This window comes from Chrysochloris asiatica, unplaced genomic scaffold (genome assembly GCF_000296735.1).
Source record: "Chrysochloris asiatica unplaced genomic scaffold, ChrAsi1.0 scaffold00176, whole genome shotgun sequence".
NCBI classification, from domain to species: domain Eukaryota; kingdom Metazoa; phylum Chordata; class Mammalia; order Afrosoricida; family Chrysochloridae; genus Chrysochloris; species Chrysochloris asiatica.
In genome coordinates, this window is record NW_006408694.1 from 5,114,900 (window position 1) to 5,134,751 (window position 19,852).

Below are 19,852 nucleotides of genomic sequence, written 5' to 3' on the forward strand. Positions count from 1 at the left end.
ATCATAAATAGAACCATGTGGATTGTGGGACAAGTGTTGAATGAGAACAGATAGGACTGAGGAGGCTTTTGAAATGTAAGATGTATAAGGGTTCTTCAAAAAATTCATGGAAAAATGGAATTAAAAAATAATGGAATTATTCCACGAACTTTTTGAAACCCACTTATTTTTAGGTTTCTGTCTAGTCCAATTAAAGGATATAGAAACTGTTTAACATTAGACATGCAAAGGCATAAAGCTTAAGGATATGTTCAAAGTAAGTAAACCATTTAGAAGTAGATTGCTAAGGTTTCAAATTGGTAAAGAAAAGAAAATGAATAAAATGTAATTTTAAAAGAGCAGGCAAGGCATAAAATTTATAAGCATGATGCATAGAAATCAAATACTACTCTTGTTCATCAATCCAAATACATTTATTATGAGTTCTGTTCCCCTTTGCTACTTTTTGTTCTAACACCAGCTTCACATGCATCACCTCTTACTTGGACCCTATTCCCTCAAACTAGGTCAGATCTCACAAGTTCACCATCACAGTCCTCCAAAGTGCCGTGTCTGCCTTAAGCTTTAGATGTCAGCTACAAGCTCAGGATTTCCTAAGGGCTCCTGCCACCTCTGATGTAAACACCAAAACTGTTGCCATTAAGTTGATGGCAGAGGTCTTATAGGATTTCTAAGGTGTGGTGCTGTAGAATCAGCACTGGACTGCGAACAAAGTCGCAAGTTCAAATCCACCAGCTGCTCCAGGGAAACCCTACTTAGGGTTACTATGAGTCAGAACCAGCTCAACAGCACTCAGCAACAACAACCTTCACAGAAGCAGACTGCCAGTCTTTCTTCAGCAGAGTAGCTGACCTTTTGGATAACAGTGTCGTGCTTAACTACTGTATCACCTGGACTCTTCACCTCTGATCTACTAGCTGCAAGTTTGGAGGTTCTGTCCAGTCTCTCAGGATGCGAACTCACCTCAGTATCCCCCTGACATCTAATCTACTGGTTCTTACTAAGTTCCTGGGCTTGATAATGTGTTATTAAACAATTCACAGAATTCATGGAATACACTATACTTTAAAAATTACTCATAGCGACCTTATGCACAACAGAACGAAACACTGCCTGGTCCTGCACCATCCTCAAAATTGTAAAGCTTGAGCCCCTACTGCTGCCACTGTGCCAATCCATCTCTTCAGGAGTCTTCCTCTTTTTTGCTGATCCTACACTTTATTACCAAGCATGATGTCCTTCCTCAGGGACTGGTCTGATGAAGTCTGGCCATCCTGGCTTCTAAGATGCATTCTGACTATGCTTCTCCCAACACAAATTTGTTTGTTCTTACAGCAATTCTTCTCCAACACCATAACTCAAATGCATCAATTCTGTCATGGTTTTCCTTATTTACACATGCATATGAGGTTGTCGAAAGTACCATGGCTTAGTTCAGGAACACTGTTGTCCTCAAACAGATATCTTTGTTCTTGAACACTTTATGCGGCAGATGTTGTCAGTGATAGTGTCCTTCTCTGCATTTGGTTTAAATTTCTGGCAGCTGCTTTGAAGTACTGCTACCTAATACAGTACATCATTTGACTACTGCTTCCATTAGTATTGATAGTGAATTCAAGCAAAATGAAGTCTTAGATTTCATTTTCTCCATTTATCATTATTTATGGTCCAATGGTGAGGATTTTTGTTTTGCATTGAGGTGCAGCCCATCCTGAAGGCGGCATAGTCATGTCATTAACATAAAATGTAGAGTAAGTGTGGTCTGAAGTCCTTGAAGGTAACAAAGACACTTCAATCCCTGAGGAAAGGTTTTAGAGGTTATCTCTCAGGATCCAAGTACATAGATAACATCTTTGGGTATAAATTACCCCACAGGTGGTTATTATAAAACATAGCATAAATGCTAGAAATTACTACAAACAGGTATGAACAAGATAAACTTGACCTATTATTACAGTAAAACCTCGATGGGTTCAGAAGTAGTCGGGGAAATCCATCTCCTACTCAGTCTATACACTTCATAAACAAGAGAGGTACCACAAGCAAAATGGTACAGAAAGTGTGAAACAATGAGACATAACATCCCTGGTACTTAATCTTTGTTACCATCAAACCTGCAATTCAAGGTAAAAGCTATTAAAACTCTAATGAGGAATATTTCATATAGAAGAAAAGAGCACACAGATCACCGAAGAGTTCTTAGTTATTATGTGTAGTTGGTATGTTGTATTGCTATTATGTGTCGTTGACTTTGTTTCAACTTAGAGCGACCCTGTCTAGGGTTTCCGAGGAGTGGCTGGTGGATTTGAATCACCGACTCTGTGGTTAGCAGTCCAGTGCTTATCCTAACACCAAACCAGGTAGTTAGTATAGACAAATGCTTGGGTAGAATTATTAATCTTGAAACAAACCCCTGAATTATGTTGAAATTAATATATGACATTTTGCATCCGTTTGGAAAAAGGATGGACTCCAAGGATTTGGTGTCCAGTTGTGGATGTATATATGTATAGGGGAAGAATGGTCAGTTTTACATTTTATTGCATTGTTTGCAAAAATAATTACAGATATCTTAAAGGTATAATTTCTTTAAGAAAAAACAACAACCTGTAGAATTTCCTAATGTTATGACATCAGAATTAAAGTTAAAACTAAAGTAAATCATTTTCTGATTTTAAGAGAAAATGTTCATATGCTGTCTGAAGAAAAACAGAGGATAATGCTGTTAGAACGAGTAAGTACATATTTTTCTAAATGGCAAAATTTATTATGTTTACTTTGGGGATGTAGTTAAATAAACTTAATTCTGAAAGCATACTTTATTAGACTGTTTCTGTTTGAGCTTATAAATTAAACTTTTGACAAGTCGTACCATTTAGTGTTTGAAGCCACTAAACAATTAGTAGTAATATTTCAGGCCTGTTATGTTTCATAACATATTAGAGAAAAAGAGCTAGCCTTTACAAAACAGAATACTATTCTGTTAGTTAAAACGTATGGTTTTATTCATTAACAGTTCAGAATTTTAGAAGGATATTATAAATAAAGAGTTTTATGTGTTTATTTTTAAAAATTAAATTTTTAGAAACTTTGCATTACAGATACACAATGGAGAAGAGTGGAGACAGGAAATTCACTCTCTAAAAAGTAGAAAATATATATATAATTTTGAAACAACAGCAAAAACTAAAAGATTCATATGTGGGTATATATGTGTATTCAAATATATATGTATGGTGGTGGTTGTTGTTAAGTGCCATTGAGTCGGTTCCAACCCATAGTGACCCTATATAGGCTTTCCAAGGAGCGATTGGTGAGCTTGGACCGCTGACCTTGCAGTTCAAATGACTTTGCGGTCTGGCGCATTAACCCACAGTGCCACACCAGGACTCCTGTATATGTATGGTGGTGATGGCTGTGTGCCATGGAGTCAGTTCTGACTCATAGCGAACCTGTACAGGGTTTCCGAGGCTGTAAATCTTTACAGGAGCAGAGCACCTCATCTTTCTCCTGCGGAGTCGCTGGTAGTTTCGAACCACTGACCTTGTAGTTTACAGCCCAATTCGAAACCACTATGCTACCAGAGATATAAGTATATACATATACATCTATGTGACTGTATTCAAATATGTTTCTATGTAAGAGTGAATTTAGAAGTATTGCTACAAAAGCATAGAAGTCTTTATCAGATAGTGAAGCTAGTGTTTCTTAGCATATCCTCCTCCATCAGTGTGTGTGCGCTTTTAAAGACAGTGTTTCCATCTCTAGCCCTTCAATGAAGAATTGTGCAAAATTCTGTTTGAAAATTATATATATATGCCGCAGCAAGTAATAATTTACACCATGTCAAAATAGCAGTTGAAGCATATTCAGCATATTCGTATTCCTTTTAAATGTTATTGGAATTTCGGCAACAAAATGAAGACTGAATGGGCAAGATTAGGGCTATAAAGTGAATGGGGTAAGGTTTCCCAAGTAAATTCCCATAGAATAACATTTGCTACCCTCAGAGAATGAGCAGGTACATTGATGTGATTGAAAAAAATTTCCTCAGCATCACTTTCCTGACCTGTTGCTCATCAGTGCAATTTTTAATTTTCTAAACTTCAAAATGATCCCCCATGATTTCCTGGTAACCTTTGAGAAAACCAAGATTGCTCCCTTTGGAATCCTAAAACACAGTTGTTATAATCTTCTGAATTTATCTCTGCTTTGAAATTAACTGGCCCAGCAGATCCCTTCGGAAGCCACTGCTTTAGTTGGACCTATTTTTGAAGGCACCCTAGCAAGATTAAGATAGTGTATGAGAGGCTTCAAATTTTTTCTGTTAAAATTCAATTATCTTTTCAATTCCATTTTTCTACAAACATATTGAAGCCACCTCTTATTACCGAGAGAACTTGTCTACAACTGTCCGTTGATCTTAGAGACTTGTTTAAATTTGCTTTGTTTGGAGTAGACCTGTACATGTATGAATTGGAACCCTTGTAGCAATACTTTCAACTTACCCTCTTATGTTATAAAGCACAGATGTGGCACAGTTTATAGATACTTATTAGACATAACCAAACATGTTACAGGATTAGACTTCTAGATTTGAAGGGTTAGGGCCATATAGTCTCATGGATCATTTAGGTCAATTGACCTAATAGTTCCTAAAGTAATGTTCTACATTCTAGTTTGGTGAGTAGTGTCTGATATCTGAAAAGCTTGTGAGTAACCATCTAAGGTGTGTTCACCTTTGGTCTCTAATACTGTGTAACACAAGATAAAGACGAAACTTGTCTGCAGTACCGATATTCTTCATAAATCATGGCTTCATCTACCCTGAGACTCAAGCAACTAGCTGTGGCTGGGCTACCACTACCAACCATTGTTAATCTAGGCCACAAAGGATGAATTGAGAGAAAGGGGGAAATATGGAACAGAACCTTACATTCCTTAAAACAAAACAAAATCTAGACCTATTGACTGGCTGAGACTAATGGGTCCCCAAGACTATCGTCGTGTGAAACCCTTCAACCAAAACTACCCCTGTAGCTAAATAACAAAGTTGGCTCAAAAATAATGAACATCACCTATTAAGTACTGTGTTCCTTTTAAACAAATCACTCATATGAAACCAGATAGTCGATACTTAAATATCCAAAAATTAGAATTATATAACTTAGTTGAAATTTAGCATGTTTTGTTCTTTCTTAAGGGTTTTTGTGACTGTTTACATCAGACTCACCTGAAATGTATGTTACAACATTTTGTTTAGATAAATGTGCCTAAAATTATGCTGATTGACATTGAAGGCAAAAATGGATCCATAGAAAATAATATCACCGTTAGCATTTCTTGCCAGAAAAACAATCATTACTCTTGCATTTATTATTCTTTATAGATTTATTTGAATAACTGAGGATAAATCACAGATTTGTTTTTCTTCTGCAGACATTGCAATTGAAAGAAGAAGAAAACAAGCGGTTAAATCAAAGACTTGTAAGTTTTTTTTTTGTTTTTTTTTTGCCAAATTGATCTTAACTATTTTTTAATTATTTGATAAAGATACCCCATCAGAAGGCTACATGCCATAATTATTTCCTGCCGTTGTATTGAACCCTGTTGGACACTGGTGACTATTGATACCTAGAATTAAGTCAGGTCAAGGTTGTTGTCACTGTCCTTGTTTCCGATTCATAGTGACCCTGTATTGGGTTTCCATAGAGCAGCTGGTGGGTTTGAACCACTGACCTTGCAGATTGCAGTGCAGTGCCTATCCTTTTTTTTCACAGCATGAAAGGAAATACGTCTTTGTGAGAAGACTGTAAATCTGACCACATGAGGTGCTTTTAAAAGTAACAGATGATTGCAATCTTATGAACCTTGAAACTTTTTTTTTTTAAGTGAAGTGATCTGAAAGTTATAGGAACCTGTATAGTCTTTTGAATTACCTTGCTTACTTAAATTACCTTTGAATTTAACCAGTTACTTGGGTGGCTAGTTTGTCTTATAGTCAATGATAATTGCTTTAATTAAGCAATTATTTAATTTTCCAATTTCTGCTAAATACTATATATATATGGTAACCAGACCAATTTGAGGTGTGTGTTCAGTACTTCGAACAAGTCCTTAGATACTCTTTAAAATGAAATTTTAAAAACTTTTTATTATGAATTGAGTAAAGATTTACAGAACAGATCATCAGTTTTAAATTAAACAAATCATATATTTTGCTTCATTACAATGATTGCAATCCCCTCCAAGTACCATCAGTTAACAGTATATACCTCCATTTTCTTTAACTCTTGTGCTCGTCACTGTGTATCCTGCTACTTTCATCTTTCTTTTGTCAGCTTCCTTCTTGTTGTATATGTGTGTCTGCCATCTAGCCTGTGAATGATTCTTTCCCACCCATCCCTCTGCTTTCCTGTAACCATCATAGAATGTTTCGCTTAGCAATGATATCGTTTATTAACAGGGTCTCATACAATATTTGTCCTTTTATGATTGACTTATTGTTAGTATAATGTCAGGTTCATCCATGTTGCAAGGTGTTTTTCAGATATGTTATTTGTCATTTCACAGCATTCCATTAGTTTAGCCATTCTTCTGCTGATGGGCATTTAGGCTATCTTAATCTTTGCAGTTGTGAATGCTGCTGCATATGCATGTGCATATATTTTTCGCATCTAGACTCTGTTTCTTGAGGATATATACCAAGTGGAAGTATTGTTGGGTCAATCAGTGCTTCTATTTCTAACATTTTTGGAAACCACCAAACTGTTTTCCACAATGGTTGTACCATTTTACAGTTCCACCAGCAGTATAGGAGGGTCACTGTCTCTTCACACCCTTGTTTTCTGTGTGTTTTTTTTTTTAAACTTTGCTAATATCTACGTAAGATGATACATTATTATTATTTACTGGTATAGCGCAAGGTTGGCTTGAACCACAAGGTCAGCAGTCCAAACCTACCAGCCAATTCTCAGAAACCCTATACAGAGTTGCTATGGGTCGGAACCGACTCAACGGCACTTAGCAACAACAATAACAATGGCTAATGATTGTGAACATTTCTTCATATGTTTGTTAATGTCTTTCTTTGGTGAAGTGTTTATTTCCTGCTGCCAATTTTTTAATTGCGTGGTTTGTCGTATTTTTGTTGAAGCATTGAAGTGTTCTATAAATTTTGGAGAGTAATCTTTTGTATATGTCATTGCCAAGCATTTTTTCCCAGTCTGTGGGTTCTTATTTTACTCTTTGGTGTGATATACATAAGTATGTAATTTTTAAGATGCCCCAGTCATCTATTTTGTCTTCTGTTGTGTGCTTTCAGTTATACTTTATAATGTATTTATCTCATGTGATAATGTATTTATGGCTAAGTTTGTCTCCGTTTTTTTTCATTGATTATCCTTATAGTTCTTGGCTTTACATTTAAGTCATTAGTATACATTAAGTTCATATAGCATGAGATCTGAGTCTTGCTTCAAATGGACTTTTTGCCCAGCACCCTTTACTAAAGAGACTACCTCTTCCTCATTTAATGCATTTGGGCTCTTCGTTGAAGATCAACCAACTTTAGGTGGACAGTCTTACTTCTGGGTTCTCATTTCTGTTCCATTAATCTATGTGGTTTTCATTATTTCAGTACCATGCTGTTTTGATTACTGTGGTTATGTAGTAAGTTTTGAGATCGGGAAATGAGAGGCATCCTTCTTTGTTCTTTCCAATAATTCTTTGCTTATTTGGGATCTTTTTCTTTTCCATATAATTTTGGTGCTTAGTTTTTCCATTTCTTTGAAAAATGTTGAGATCTGGATTAGGATTGCATTATATTGCTATAGTTGCTCTAGGTATTGTTAACATTTTTACAATGTTAAATCCTTCAATCCACAAGCAGTGTATATTTCACCATTTCTGAAAGTCTTTTTTTTGGTTTCTTATAGCAGTGTTTTGTAGTTTTCTTTGTGTAGATCTTTAGTGTCTTTGCTTAGATTTATTCCCAAATGTTTCATCTTTTGGGTGGCTGTTGAAATGATACTGTTTTCCTGATTTCCTTTTCAGAGCTCTCTTTATTAGTGTAAAGGAATTCTATTGATATTGATTTTTGTGTGTTGGTCCTGTTGCCTGCCACTTTGCCAGATGTACCAATGAATTCCAATAATTTTCTGGTGGAATATTTGAGCTTTTCTAAGTATAGGATCATGTTGTCTGCAAATAGAGAGTTTTACTTCTTTACCAATTTGAATGACTTTAATTTCTCTGTCTTGCTAAGCTTACAGTTCTGGTGAAAACTTCCCAACACAATATTGAATGTACCGTCCAGTCAGTTCCCACTCATAGCAACCCTGTATAGGATTTCCCAGGAACAGTTATTGAACTTTTACCGCTGACCTAGTGGCTCCAGCCGACTTTGCAGTCCAGCACATTAGCCCACAGCGCCACACCAGGACTCCACAATTTGTCTGGTTCATGTTCACAAGGGTAATGGCTTCAGTTTTTCACCATTCAGAGTGATATTGACTGTTGGCTTTGTATGTTGTTGTTGTTGTTAAGTGCCATTGAGTTGGTTCTGACTCATAATGACCCTGGACAGGCCTTCCAAGGAGTTGATTTTGTATATATGTACTTAATTATGTTGAGGAATTTACCTTCTATTCCTATTTTGTTGAGTGTTTTTATCATGACTGGATGTTGGATTTTGTGCCTTTTTCTGTCTCGGTTGTTAAGATCAAAAAACAATGTGGTAAATTACATTGTTTTTCTAATATTGAACCATCCATGCATACCAGGTATGAATCCCAGTGGGTCATGATGGATTTTTTGGCATATATTATTAGATTTTATTGGTTAGGATTTTGTTGAGAATTCTTGTATCTATGTTCATGAGGGATGTTCGATAATTCTCTTTTTCAGTGATTCTTTGCCTGGTTTTGGTATATAAGAGTTATGTTTGCTTCGTAAAATGATCTTAGGAGTTCTCTGTCCTTTTCGATATTATGGAATAGTTTGAGTTGGTGTCAGGTCTTCGCAGAATGTTTGCTGGAGTCCATCAGGAAAGCCATCCTGCTAAGACCTCATTTAGTTGGAAGTTTTTAATAACATGATTAATTTCTTCTCTTCTTACATGCCTGTTCACATTTTCTACTGAAGTCTATATTATTGTATGTTTCAAGAAATTTGTCCATTTTCGTCTAGATTTTCAAGATTGTTAGAATACAGTTCTTCATAGTGTTCTGTTATAATTGTTAGAGGTATTGGATTATTGTGTTTATTTGGGTTCTGTATTCTTTTTGAATGTGTACGTTTAATTGCTATAAAATGCCCTTTGAGCAATTTATAGTAAGTTGTGTTTTTGCTCTCACTTGATTTACGGAATTTTTAATTTCATTTTTTATTTGATTTATTATCCAGCAGCTTTTTAAGCAGTTTGTTGTTTGTAGTAGAAGAGGCTTTCTAGTATATTGATATTTTTAAATATATTCAAATTTGCTTTGTGACCTAACATATGGTCTATTCTGGTGAACGTTCCTTGTGCACTGGAAAAGAATATGTATTGTGCTGTTGTTAGGTTGAATTTTCTGTTTATGTCTAGGAGGTCCAGTTGGTTGCTTGTGTTGTTTAGATCTTCTGTGTCTTGTTGAATTTTTAATAGTTTGTCTTACACTAGAAGCGGTGTATTAAAATCTTCTATTATTATTGTTGTTGTTGCTGTTAAGTGCCTTCCAGTTGGTTCCAACACTAAACCTTTTATTTCCAACGAGTGCCTGCTGCTTCAAATCCTGACCCCTTGTGTTTCAAATCAATCTTGTGGCCTGGTGCTTACCCTACAGCACCAAACCAAGATTATTACTGTAGTGGGTTTTTTTTTTTCTTCACTTCTAATAAGAGTTTCATTTATGTATTTTGGGGCTCTTTCATTGGGGACATAGATATTTATTTCGGTTATGTTTTCTTTTCAGTTACCCCGTAATTATGGTTTAATGTCCTTCTCTGTCTTTTATGCTAGTTTTTGCTTTAATACTTATTTTATCCAAGCTTAAAATGGCCACTCCTGTTAATTTTTTGTTGTTGTTAGCTTGATATATTTTTTCTATTTTTTTATTTATTTTTAGTCTATCTCTTATCTTTGTGTGTATGATGTGTTTCTTGTATATAGCATGTAGAAGGATCCTGTTTTCTTTTCCGTTCAGATACTGTCTCTTGAATATGATACATTTAATCATTTACATTCAGTGTAATAATTATTGATAGGTATGAATTGATTGGGGTCATTTTGTTTTTTTTTTATGTGTTGATGCTATTTTCTTTGTTCCACATAATTTTCTGCTCTGAGTTCCTTTTGCTTGTATATTTGATAGGAAGATAGATTTTCCCCCTGCATATTTGATAGGAAGATAGATTCATTTTCTTTGAGCTTAATCTGTAATTTATTATTTGCTTTCTCCACTTAAAACAGTCCATTTTAATTTAGAAATCTACTTCTTTGCTATTTTCCAGTGCTATATTTACATTATGCCCTCTTTTTACTTTGTAGTTAACTTCATTATAAATCAGTATTTCTGGTTCCCTACATTTAGTTTCCTAGGTTTTTCTTACTTTAAACACTTCTATATCATGTATGTTAACTTCAGGCTGTTGTCTGTTGCTGTTGGTTCTCAAAGAATACCCTTTAATATTTTTTATAAAGTTGGTCTGGTTACTGTAATTTCCTTTAATTCCATTTAGCTGAAAATGTCCTAATGTCATTGTCATTTTTGATGGACAGCTTTGCTGCATATATGATTGTTGGTCATTTGTCTTTCAGAGTTTTGTAGATGCTATCCATTGTCCTCTCACTTGCATGGTTTCTTTTGAAAAATAAGAGCTTAGTTTTATTGGTTCTCCTTTGTAGGTAACTTCTTTTTTTTTTTTCAAGCTGCTCTCAGGATTCTTTCCTTTATTTTGGATTTAGAAAGTTTGATTATGATATATTCTGGTGATTTTCTTTTGGAAACATTCCTGTTTGGTGTTCATTCAGCTGCTGATATGTTTTTTTTCTCATCTTTCGTAATGTCATGGAAGCTTTCTTCTAGCATCTCTGAAAAATTCCCTGTTTTTGTCTTTCCCTCTTCATGGTATTCCAAATAAGTCTAAGGTATTGTCTCCTTGCTGTCCTCTCTTTCTATCTTGAGATTTTCAATTTTCAATCTTTCTATCATTCCTTTGAAGATACCTAAGTATCATTCTTTTAAATTCTTTTTCAGTTAATTCCATTACCTTTTATTCCTTAGAAATGTTTTCTAGCTCTGCATCCTGGGTATTTGTTTGTGCCATTCTTTCTTGTTTTGTTGTCTGCTCTACAATTGTCTCTTGTCTCCTTGACACTTTGGTGTTTTTGTATTTGTATTTAATTGATAATTGTATGCTAATATGTTCCTAGGCACTCACCAGCTGTGTCCTGTGGGTGTAGTTAGAGGATGAAAGCATGTACACAGTTCTGCATTTACTATTAGTGCACCTCAGTTCAATATTAAGTTTGGCTGTTGGTGACTGCTGTCTATTATTGATCGGGTGGTGCTGAACATAGGAGTTGGTATTGGCTCATGCTTGGTGGGTAGAGCTACAGAGGGTAAAGTTGTAACGGGGCTGTTTGGGCATGGTTGGTGTCCCATTGCTAGGTGGGAAAGAGGAGAATCTCTGCACCTGCCCCTATCCCCAACCTTTTAAGAACACAGACACAACAGGAAACAAAATATAATAATAATAAAAATAAAACAACTGAAAATGAGAAGAGAAAATAATAAAGGGGAAAATGGAAATAAAAACAGGCAACAATCAAGAAAAAAGTATAACAAAATATATCGAAGGAAAAGGAAAATTGAGTTGTACAAGACAGAAATAAGAGAGGAAATAAAAGATTAAAAGAAAAAAAAAACCACAAGAAAAACCAACGAGAAGGGAAGATGATAAAAGAGAATAGTAAAAAAAGATGAAAAGGGGGTAAAGAAGAGGGGAAATGAGAAACAGAAGAAAAGGAAAAACAAAAGAACAGAATAGAAAGGATAAAATTCAAGGGATTGGAAAGAGTGAAGGAGAAAAAAGAAGAAATAAACAAAAACAATGACACAACAAAAGGGAAAAAAACAAACCCAAAACAGTGCAACAGTTGGACCCAGAAAGGGAAAAACTCTGGGGATTCCTACAAACCAAGGTGTTTACGACATGGGTATGGGAGGGATGTGACATTGGAGTTTCTGACCCTAGATGAAGTTCCTACCTGCCTTGGTGTTATCTCTGTTTGGAGTCCTCCATTTGGAAGTCGTTTGTGGAGGTCTTTGATGGAGCTACTTTCAGTGTCTGTTAGGACCTATGGTGGGACACAGGGTGGCTCTGTGGGTTCTGTAGGTTTGGAGCAGAGCCCACCTGAATTGAGACACCAAAGCGGTGTAGCTGACCCTACCTCACATTTGCACAACTCCCAACCACTGGACTCTGAACTCAGATAGATGAGGGTGGGAGCTGGCCACACCTCTGTTCATCAAGCGAATCACATTTTCCCAATGCCTGTATGAATCTGATATGCCAGGTCACCTGTTGCCGTACTGCTTGCAAAAAAAGATGATCACCCAACATGTGGCTGGCTGTTTACCAATTAGTTTCCCTCTCTCGCTGTCCCTGGAGTTTTGGTGTGGCACTGTGGACTATGAGCTAGACTCACAGGTTGGTTTGAACCTCAAGGTTGGTGGTTCAAGCTCACTGGCCATTCCTTGGAAACCTTATATAAGGTCGTTATGGTTTGGAACCAACTCAACAGCTATTAATTCATAAGTAACTTATTAATTATTAATAAGTACAACAGTAAGTCTAAAAGTATTGCTACAAAATCATGGATGTCTTTGTTTTAAAAAAATTAACAAAATGTGAAGCTATTGTTTCTAGACATATCCCACTTTGGAGACAGTGTTTCCATCTATCTAACCCTTTTCCAAAGAATACTATTCAGTTTACACTATGTCCTGATGGAAGTTTTGGCATCCTTTGGGACTCAAAAATTATGTCCCTTTTAGAAGTCCTTCCAGTTTGGGGATCAATAGGATTCCTGAAGGAGCAAGATAAGAACTGTACAGTAGATGGGGTAAGAGTTTCTAAACAAAGTCTTGTGGCCTTTGACACTGTTGAAAGATGAGTCTGATTATTGTTGTGATGGGAGAAAAAAAATTCCTCCTTGCCATTTTCATGGCCTTTTTCTTGCCAATGCAATTTTCAGTTTTCTTAAAATTTGTTCAATAAAAGCCCCCATGATCAAGATTATTACCCCTTTTGTTCCTGTTGTTACTAAGTGTCATTGCAGAGTTGGTTACAGCTCATAGTGACCTTGTATAGGGTTTCTAAGGCTTTTAATCTTCATAGGAGCAGAAAGCCTCATCTTTCTTTCGCAGAACAGCTGGTGAGCTCGAACTGCATACCTTGTGGTTCGCAGTACAGTGCTTATCTTTCCCCAGTAGATTCATCCCATGTAAACATCTTCGTTGGCTTTGATCATACTTTTAAAAGATCAGATGATCAGCTCTTTAAGCTAGCTGATCTTCATGCAGTGCTTTTGGCACTCAACAAGTCCAAAGCTTGATGAGGCCAAGATCTTAGCTTAAAATAAAAAATGCCAAACCATGTGGGATGTCAACTTTAATAGTTATTGCTTTGATAGGAATTCTCAAGTCTTCTTCCACTAGTTTCTAGACTTCTGTCACAGTGTATTCATTCATCTAGGTTGACTCAGTCTTCCCCTTTCTTTGCATTCTTTCTGACCTTCCTTAAAATGCTTGATCATCTAAAAACTGTTTGATCAATCTAAAAACATTTATGTGAGGCATAATTCCCATAAACCTGCTGCAAAGATTCACTGATATGGAAAGCCATCCCTAATGAGACTAGGAAAAGTGTGTTATGGATAAAACGTCTCTACAGCCATCCACTTGCAATAAGACATGTTTAAACATGTTTTGTTTGGAATAAACCTGTGTATGTATGAACTAGAAGAACCCTAATAACAATACCTTTTTCGCATAGTCTTACATATGCAAAAGTTGTTTGTTTGTTTAAGAAATATGAGTAGAATATAGTCATACTTCTCTTCACTGCCATCATTTTTTTCTCTATGGTTTTGATAATCAGTTTCTGTTTACTGTTAGACTTCCATTCATTTTGTTGTTGTTCTAAAATAGTTTTTCTGCACTTATTTTGTATAACTTTGCATTAGGCCTGCTTTGCTTAGTAAAAGTTGCCCTTGTTTTGTTTTTGTTTGTTAAGTGTCAAGTCGGTTCTGACTCATAGCAACCCTGTATAGGATTTACAAGGAGTGGCTGGTGGGTTTGAACTACCACCTTGGCCTTGCAGTCCAGCGCATATCCTACAGCGCCACACCAGGACTCCTCGTAGGACCCAGTATTTGTAGCAAGTGTCCATGTATCACTCAATTGTGTGAGAGAAACAATGAATTGAAGCGGAGCTATTTATTTAGGCTGAGCATTAAGCAGAGTCCTGGTGTGGCAATGTGGGTTGATGCGCCAGACTACAAAGCCATTTGAACTGCAAGATCGGTGGTTCAAGCTCACCAGCTGCTCCTTGGAAACCCTATTAAGGGTCACTATGGGTTGGAACTGACACTTCACAACAACAACAAAGGCATTATGCAGGACTCCTGGTGTGGCTCTATAGGATCAGCATTGAGCTGCTAACCACAAGGTCAGCAATTCAAACCCACCAACCACTCCTTGGAAAATCCTATACAGAGTCGCTATGAGTCAGGCCTGACTCCACAGTGCCTAACACACACACACACACACACACACACACACACACACATTAGCTGCTCAATTAGCACATATAAGATCTTTTATTAAACTGAGGTTATCTCCAGAGTTGAATTGGAGAGAAGAGAGAAAATTATCAACCCCCATTTCAATCAGAGCAATGTTGTCTTGTTTGTGTGTTTATTATTCCTATTTAGATACTGGGCTTCTGATTAAGATTCTTAAAGGAATTTTGTTAACAAAAGGAAATATCTGAAAGTCAGTATGCAAAAGTTATACAATTCTTGACTAAAAATTTCATTCTTTTTTTATGTGATATTTGATTTTCATAGATTAAAGTTGCAGTTATAAATTGAATGTTATAAATCAGAATTCAGTTTTTAATCCAGGCAACTGATTATCAAGTAAATATGTAGGTAAAATTGTCATGTAAAACTGAATGTTGAAGTAATTGGATTATATTAATAAAAATAAGTTTGTGCCCTAAAAAACTAAATGTGTGTAACATTTAAAAGAAATGTTTGCAGCATGCACCTAATACTGATAGTACTGATAGTACTTGGTGCTCTGATTTTACAAACTTTATGAAATGTTCTTTTTTTTTTTTAAAAGATGTCTCAGAGCATGTCTTCAGTATCTTCAAGGCATTCTGAAAAAATAGCTATTCGAGAGTAAGTATTTTATTTATGTTTAGGGTTTGCTTATATGAAAAAAAAAATACTGATTTGTATAGTATTTGATTGTTATAAAACTGTTACAAAACGTGACTTTTTTAGTTTATTAAATTTTTGGTTGTGAAATACCTCATGGTCACACTCCATTGACATCTCATTGTAATTTTATTTTATCTTCTCAAAGTAATTTGAAAGGGCTAGGTAGAATCTGTCTTTACCAGCTATGTGACAGTCTTTAAATGGGTAGGGTAGTCTGTGAGCTTAAATGACACTGTTTTAGAGAGCCCTTTTTAAGATAACCTGTTCTGAAAATAACTCTTCAATCAGAACAGTGACTGCCACACAGTTAGTTGGTGGCTATACTTGTAGGATAATCAATAAATACAAAACTGTTAGCCTTTAAAAAGCTTTCCCAACTGCCTTTGATGTGATGATTTATGAAGTATAGGACTTAAACTTACTGAATTAAATAATCTAGACAACTACAAAATCTAAGAGAAACTTTCACAGCCTGTTGAATTGTTTTGAACACACTTCTAAGGGCACCAACCAGTGACACAGATAATTCTGGCAGCATATAAGGAGTTCTGCCTACGTTTTTCTCCCTTGCTTCTTTCTTTCAGACTCCATGACACTCAATAATGTTCTCTTTCTTGTTGAAAAGTACACAAATAGGAACCGGAGAATTGGGTTTTGATTCTTTCTTTGCCACTGTAACTGTACATACAACGTCGCTGTTTCTTAAGTCTCATAGAAACGTGTATTTCTTGTAAAATGAAAGATGAGTAATATACTCCTCAATGACTTGATGAAATGTAGTAGGTCTTATTTCCCCACTCATCTAAGCAGATTTTTTTTTTCCCCTCCTTTCAAATGTTAGCTAACACTAGAAATTTGCCTGAGGAAATTTGGTCTCTTGGTCTCTGATAGTTGCTAGTATTGCTCTTGCATGCTCAGCACTTCCATTAAGAAGTTGTGCAGAGTTCAAAAAAACCATCATATAAGTGTGAAATCTATTGCATTAATGCTTGACTATCTAATTGAACATTGTAAGGAGAATTGTGGGAGAAGTGACTTTTAAAAATCTGTGGGAGAATTGACTTCAAAGATAAAGGATTTCTTCCATGAATTTATTGAAGTCCCTTTGCATATACTTAAATTTCCAGAATAGGGTGATAGTCAATCTTCTCTATAATAAAATTGCATTGCTTTATTTAGTTTTCAGGTGGGAGATTTGGTACTCATCATCCTAGATGAACGCCATGACAATTATGTGTTATTTACTGTTAGTCCTACCTTATATTTTCTGCATTCAGAATCTCTACCTGGCCTGGATCTCAAACCAGGTGAGGGTGGTAAGTGTCACATTCCTAACTAAAATAATAAACTTCAAGTGGAGGAGATATATTAAATATTCTTATTTTCTGCTGTCTAATTGTATTAGAATTAAGTTGCTAATAGAAAACTACTTTAATGTGTTTTGCTTGTTTTTATGTAAAACCTATATTCACCAGGATTCCATTGTCATTTGAAAATTAAGAGTATAGTTCTTACAGTAAATCTGTTGATCGGAATATTTTCCATATCTTGTGGTCCAAGGACTTTTATCATGTAAAATTATCTGTATACATTCAATTCAGACATGAGAACATATATCCAGAATATCTTATATCTTGTTCAATTTTTTTTTTTTAATGAAGATTGCTTGTAGCCTTCATTGTATCTCAGAAACTTTAGTTGGAGTAATTTTTTGGTAAGATATTCTTAGCATCAAATTTGTTATGGCAACTTCCTTTTCTGATAAATTTTAAAAGAGAATGCATATGAGGATAAATTAAAAAGTATTGCTATAAAATCACAGAAACCTTTGTTAAGTAAATATCAACATATGAAGCTATTGTTTCTCAACATAATCTCCCTCATGTAGGTCTATACACTTCTGAAGGCAGTGTTTCCATCTTAACCATGCATCCAAAGAATTGTGTGTTCTTCAATTTACGTCAAAACAACAGTTATTGCATTCTCAGAGGACTCAAATTGTGTTCCTTTGAAGTGTTCTTTAAGGTTTAGCAACAAAAGGGCAGTCTAAAAGTGTAAGATCAGGGTTGTGGAATGGATGGAGTAAGCTTTCCTAAGGAAATTCTTGTATGACATCCTTTGCTACCCTTGGAGAATGAGCACAGGGTGCATTGTTATTATGGGGGAAAACAGTCCTGGATGCAGTTTTTCTAGCCCTTTTCTCAGTTTTCTTTAAACCTCTTGGTAATAAAAGCCCCCACGATCATTCTTTGTCCTTCAACAAAGTCTTATCAGGTGTGTTACTGAGAGAATTTGTCTGTAGCTACCACATTGATCACAGAGACGTAATTTGTTTGGAATAAACTCATATGAACTGAAGCAATTTGCTCTGTAGCAATACTTTTTGACTTAACCCTGGTATGTTCTTAGCTTGTCATACGACTTCTCCTGCCATGTATTTTACACAAGTACTTCCCTTCACAAGATACTCATTGAACACCAGCTCACACAGAGCCTTGGTGACACAATGTTTAAGCACTCAGATGTTAACAGAAAGGTCAGCAGTTCAAACTTATCAGCTGCTCCAAGGGAGAAAGATGTGGCAATGTGCTTCCATAAAAGTTACAGCTTTGGAAACTATGTGACAGTTCTAGTCTGTTTATAGAGTCGGCTGCTAATGGGAATCAAGTTTTAACCTTTTCACGGTGCCATGCCAGCCACTGTATAGACATGTAGAAGGTGCTGTTCTACTCCTGAGGGCTTTTGTTTCAAACACTACATTGCCTTCCAAACAATTTGCCTTTTACTTTGGACCTAGAAAATACATTTTGTCTACATAACTTTGTTTTCAGATATTGGAAAAGCATCCTACTTCATTAGTTCTTTCAGTTGATGAGACTGTTGAGTTAACTTGGAATAAGTGTTAATCTTTCATTCATGCAAACCTCAGGAATCTGTTTTAACATTGACAATTTATATAATAATCTTTCAAAAAGATACTAACAATTTAATTCATCAGCTTCAGGTGGATCTAGAAGACCCTGGGTACTTGGGAAAGTAATGGAAAAGGAATACTGTCAAGCCAAGAAGGTAAGGAGCTCTGGTAGCATCGTGAGTGAGTGGTTACAAATCAGGCTGCTAACCTCAAGGTCAGCGGTTCAAAACTACCAGCCGTTCTGTGGGAGAAAGATGAGGCTTTCTGCTCCCGTAAAGATTTACACCCTTGGAAACCCTGTACAGGGTCGCTATGGGTCGGAACCGACTCGACGGCACTTCACAACAACAACAAATCAACTTTCCCTTCCATCATTAATGTTAAGTGCTGTCATGTGGGTTCCAATTCATAGCAACCCTGTGTAAAGGGTTTCTGAGGAACAGTAGGTGGGTTTGAACTGCTGACCTTGTGGTTTGCAGTTCAGTGCTGATCATAGCGCCTGAAAATATTTTCAGATGGTGAGGTATAGATTTTGGTAGTTTGACAGTCTCCTCCACTACTCTAGCTATGAGTAGCATGGGGGGTTGTGTAATTTCATTTTATCATTTAAGTGATTCCCTGTTTTCTTTCTCTTCTAGGCACAAAATCGATTTAAAGTTCCTCTGGGGACAAAGTTTTATCGAGTAAAAGCAGTGTCCTGGAATAAGAAAGTATAACTTACAGAAGGAATTAACAACATTCTTTGATATTTTTCTGACCTGTCCTACAGTGCTCATTCATCACTCCGAAAACAGCAGGCCATCTTTTTATACAAAGTCAGCTTGACAATACTCTTTATTGATGTACAACAGTGAATTTTTAACTGGCTACATTTTAGGAACAATAAATTCATCAAAATTCTCAGCTGAATTAATATGGGTTTTTTTGTTTTGTTTTTTTTTAACCCAGATAAACCTAGAAATACGGACCAAACTAGTTCATTTTCTCAAAGGGCATACCCTGTGCATTGTGGCTTATAATTAGCCATATTAATTGCCTGTTGAATATACATTAGCTTGAACTTAGATGTTAAATGTTAGTTATTATTACCAGCATTTGTCCTTTTGTGAAACCAGTATCAGACACTTGTACTCTTTAACACATTCTTTATAAAATGTATAAATTCTTCAAAACTATTTAAAGAGGAGTATTATTGCATGCAGATAATCATTCTTTTGAGTTTGCCTCTGTAGACTACTAAAGCAAATTGTCTCATTTATTATTTTTTTTAAAGTGCCCTTTGATGTTTCAGGAGAAAAAGGAGCTCTGTAATTTGACTGATTGATTTTTAAGATCAACCATAAATTATAAGCAATCTTTAAAGCACTTTCAGTGACTGTTGATCTGGGTTCTAAAGGGAAGCGTCTGTGCCACTGACAGTTTCAAATGAACCACTCAAACCT

The 19,852-nt window shown here is 35.8% G+C and overlaps 1 protein-coding gene across 2 annotated transcripts in view; it reads left to right on the plus strand.

Moving 5' to 3' along the window:
• RB1CC1 (RB1-inducible coiled-coil 1) overlaps positions 1–19,478 on the plus strand; it is a 74,670-nt gene extending 55,192 nt beyond the window's left edge. Inside the window, exons 17-22 of one of the 2 annotated variants that reach the window (XM_006871860.1) lie at positions 2,680–2,734; positions 5,440–5,487; positions 15,396–15,454; positions 16,676–16,812; positions 18,495–18,565; positions 19,049–19,478. In XM_006871860.1, coding sequence (XP_006871922.1) covers positions 2,680–2,734; positions 5,440–5,487; positions 15,396–15,454; positions 16,676–16,812; positions 18,495–18,565; positions 19,049–19,126 — 448 coding nt within the window. In that variant the 3' untranslated portion in view covers positions 19,127–19,478. The remainder of the gene's footprint in view (positions 1–2,679; positions 2,735–5,439; positions 5,488–15,395; positions 15,455–16,675; positions 16,813–18,494; positions 18,566–19,048) is intronic. The other variant, XM_006871861.1, reaches the window with a different exon arrangement.
• The last annotated feature ends 374 nt before the right edge of the window (positions 19,479–19,852 follow it).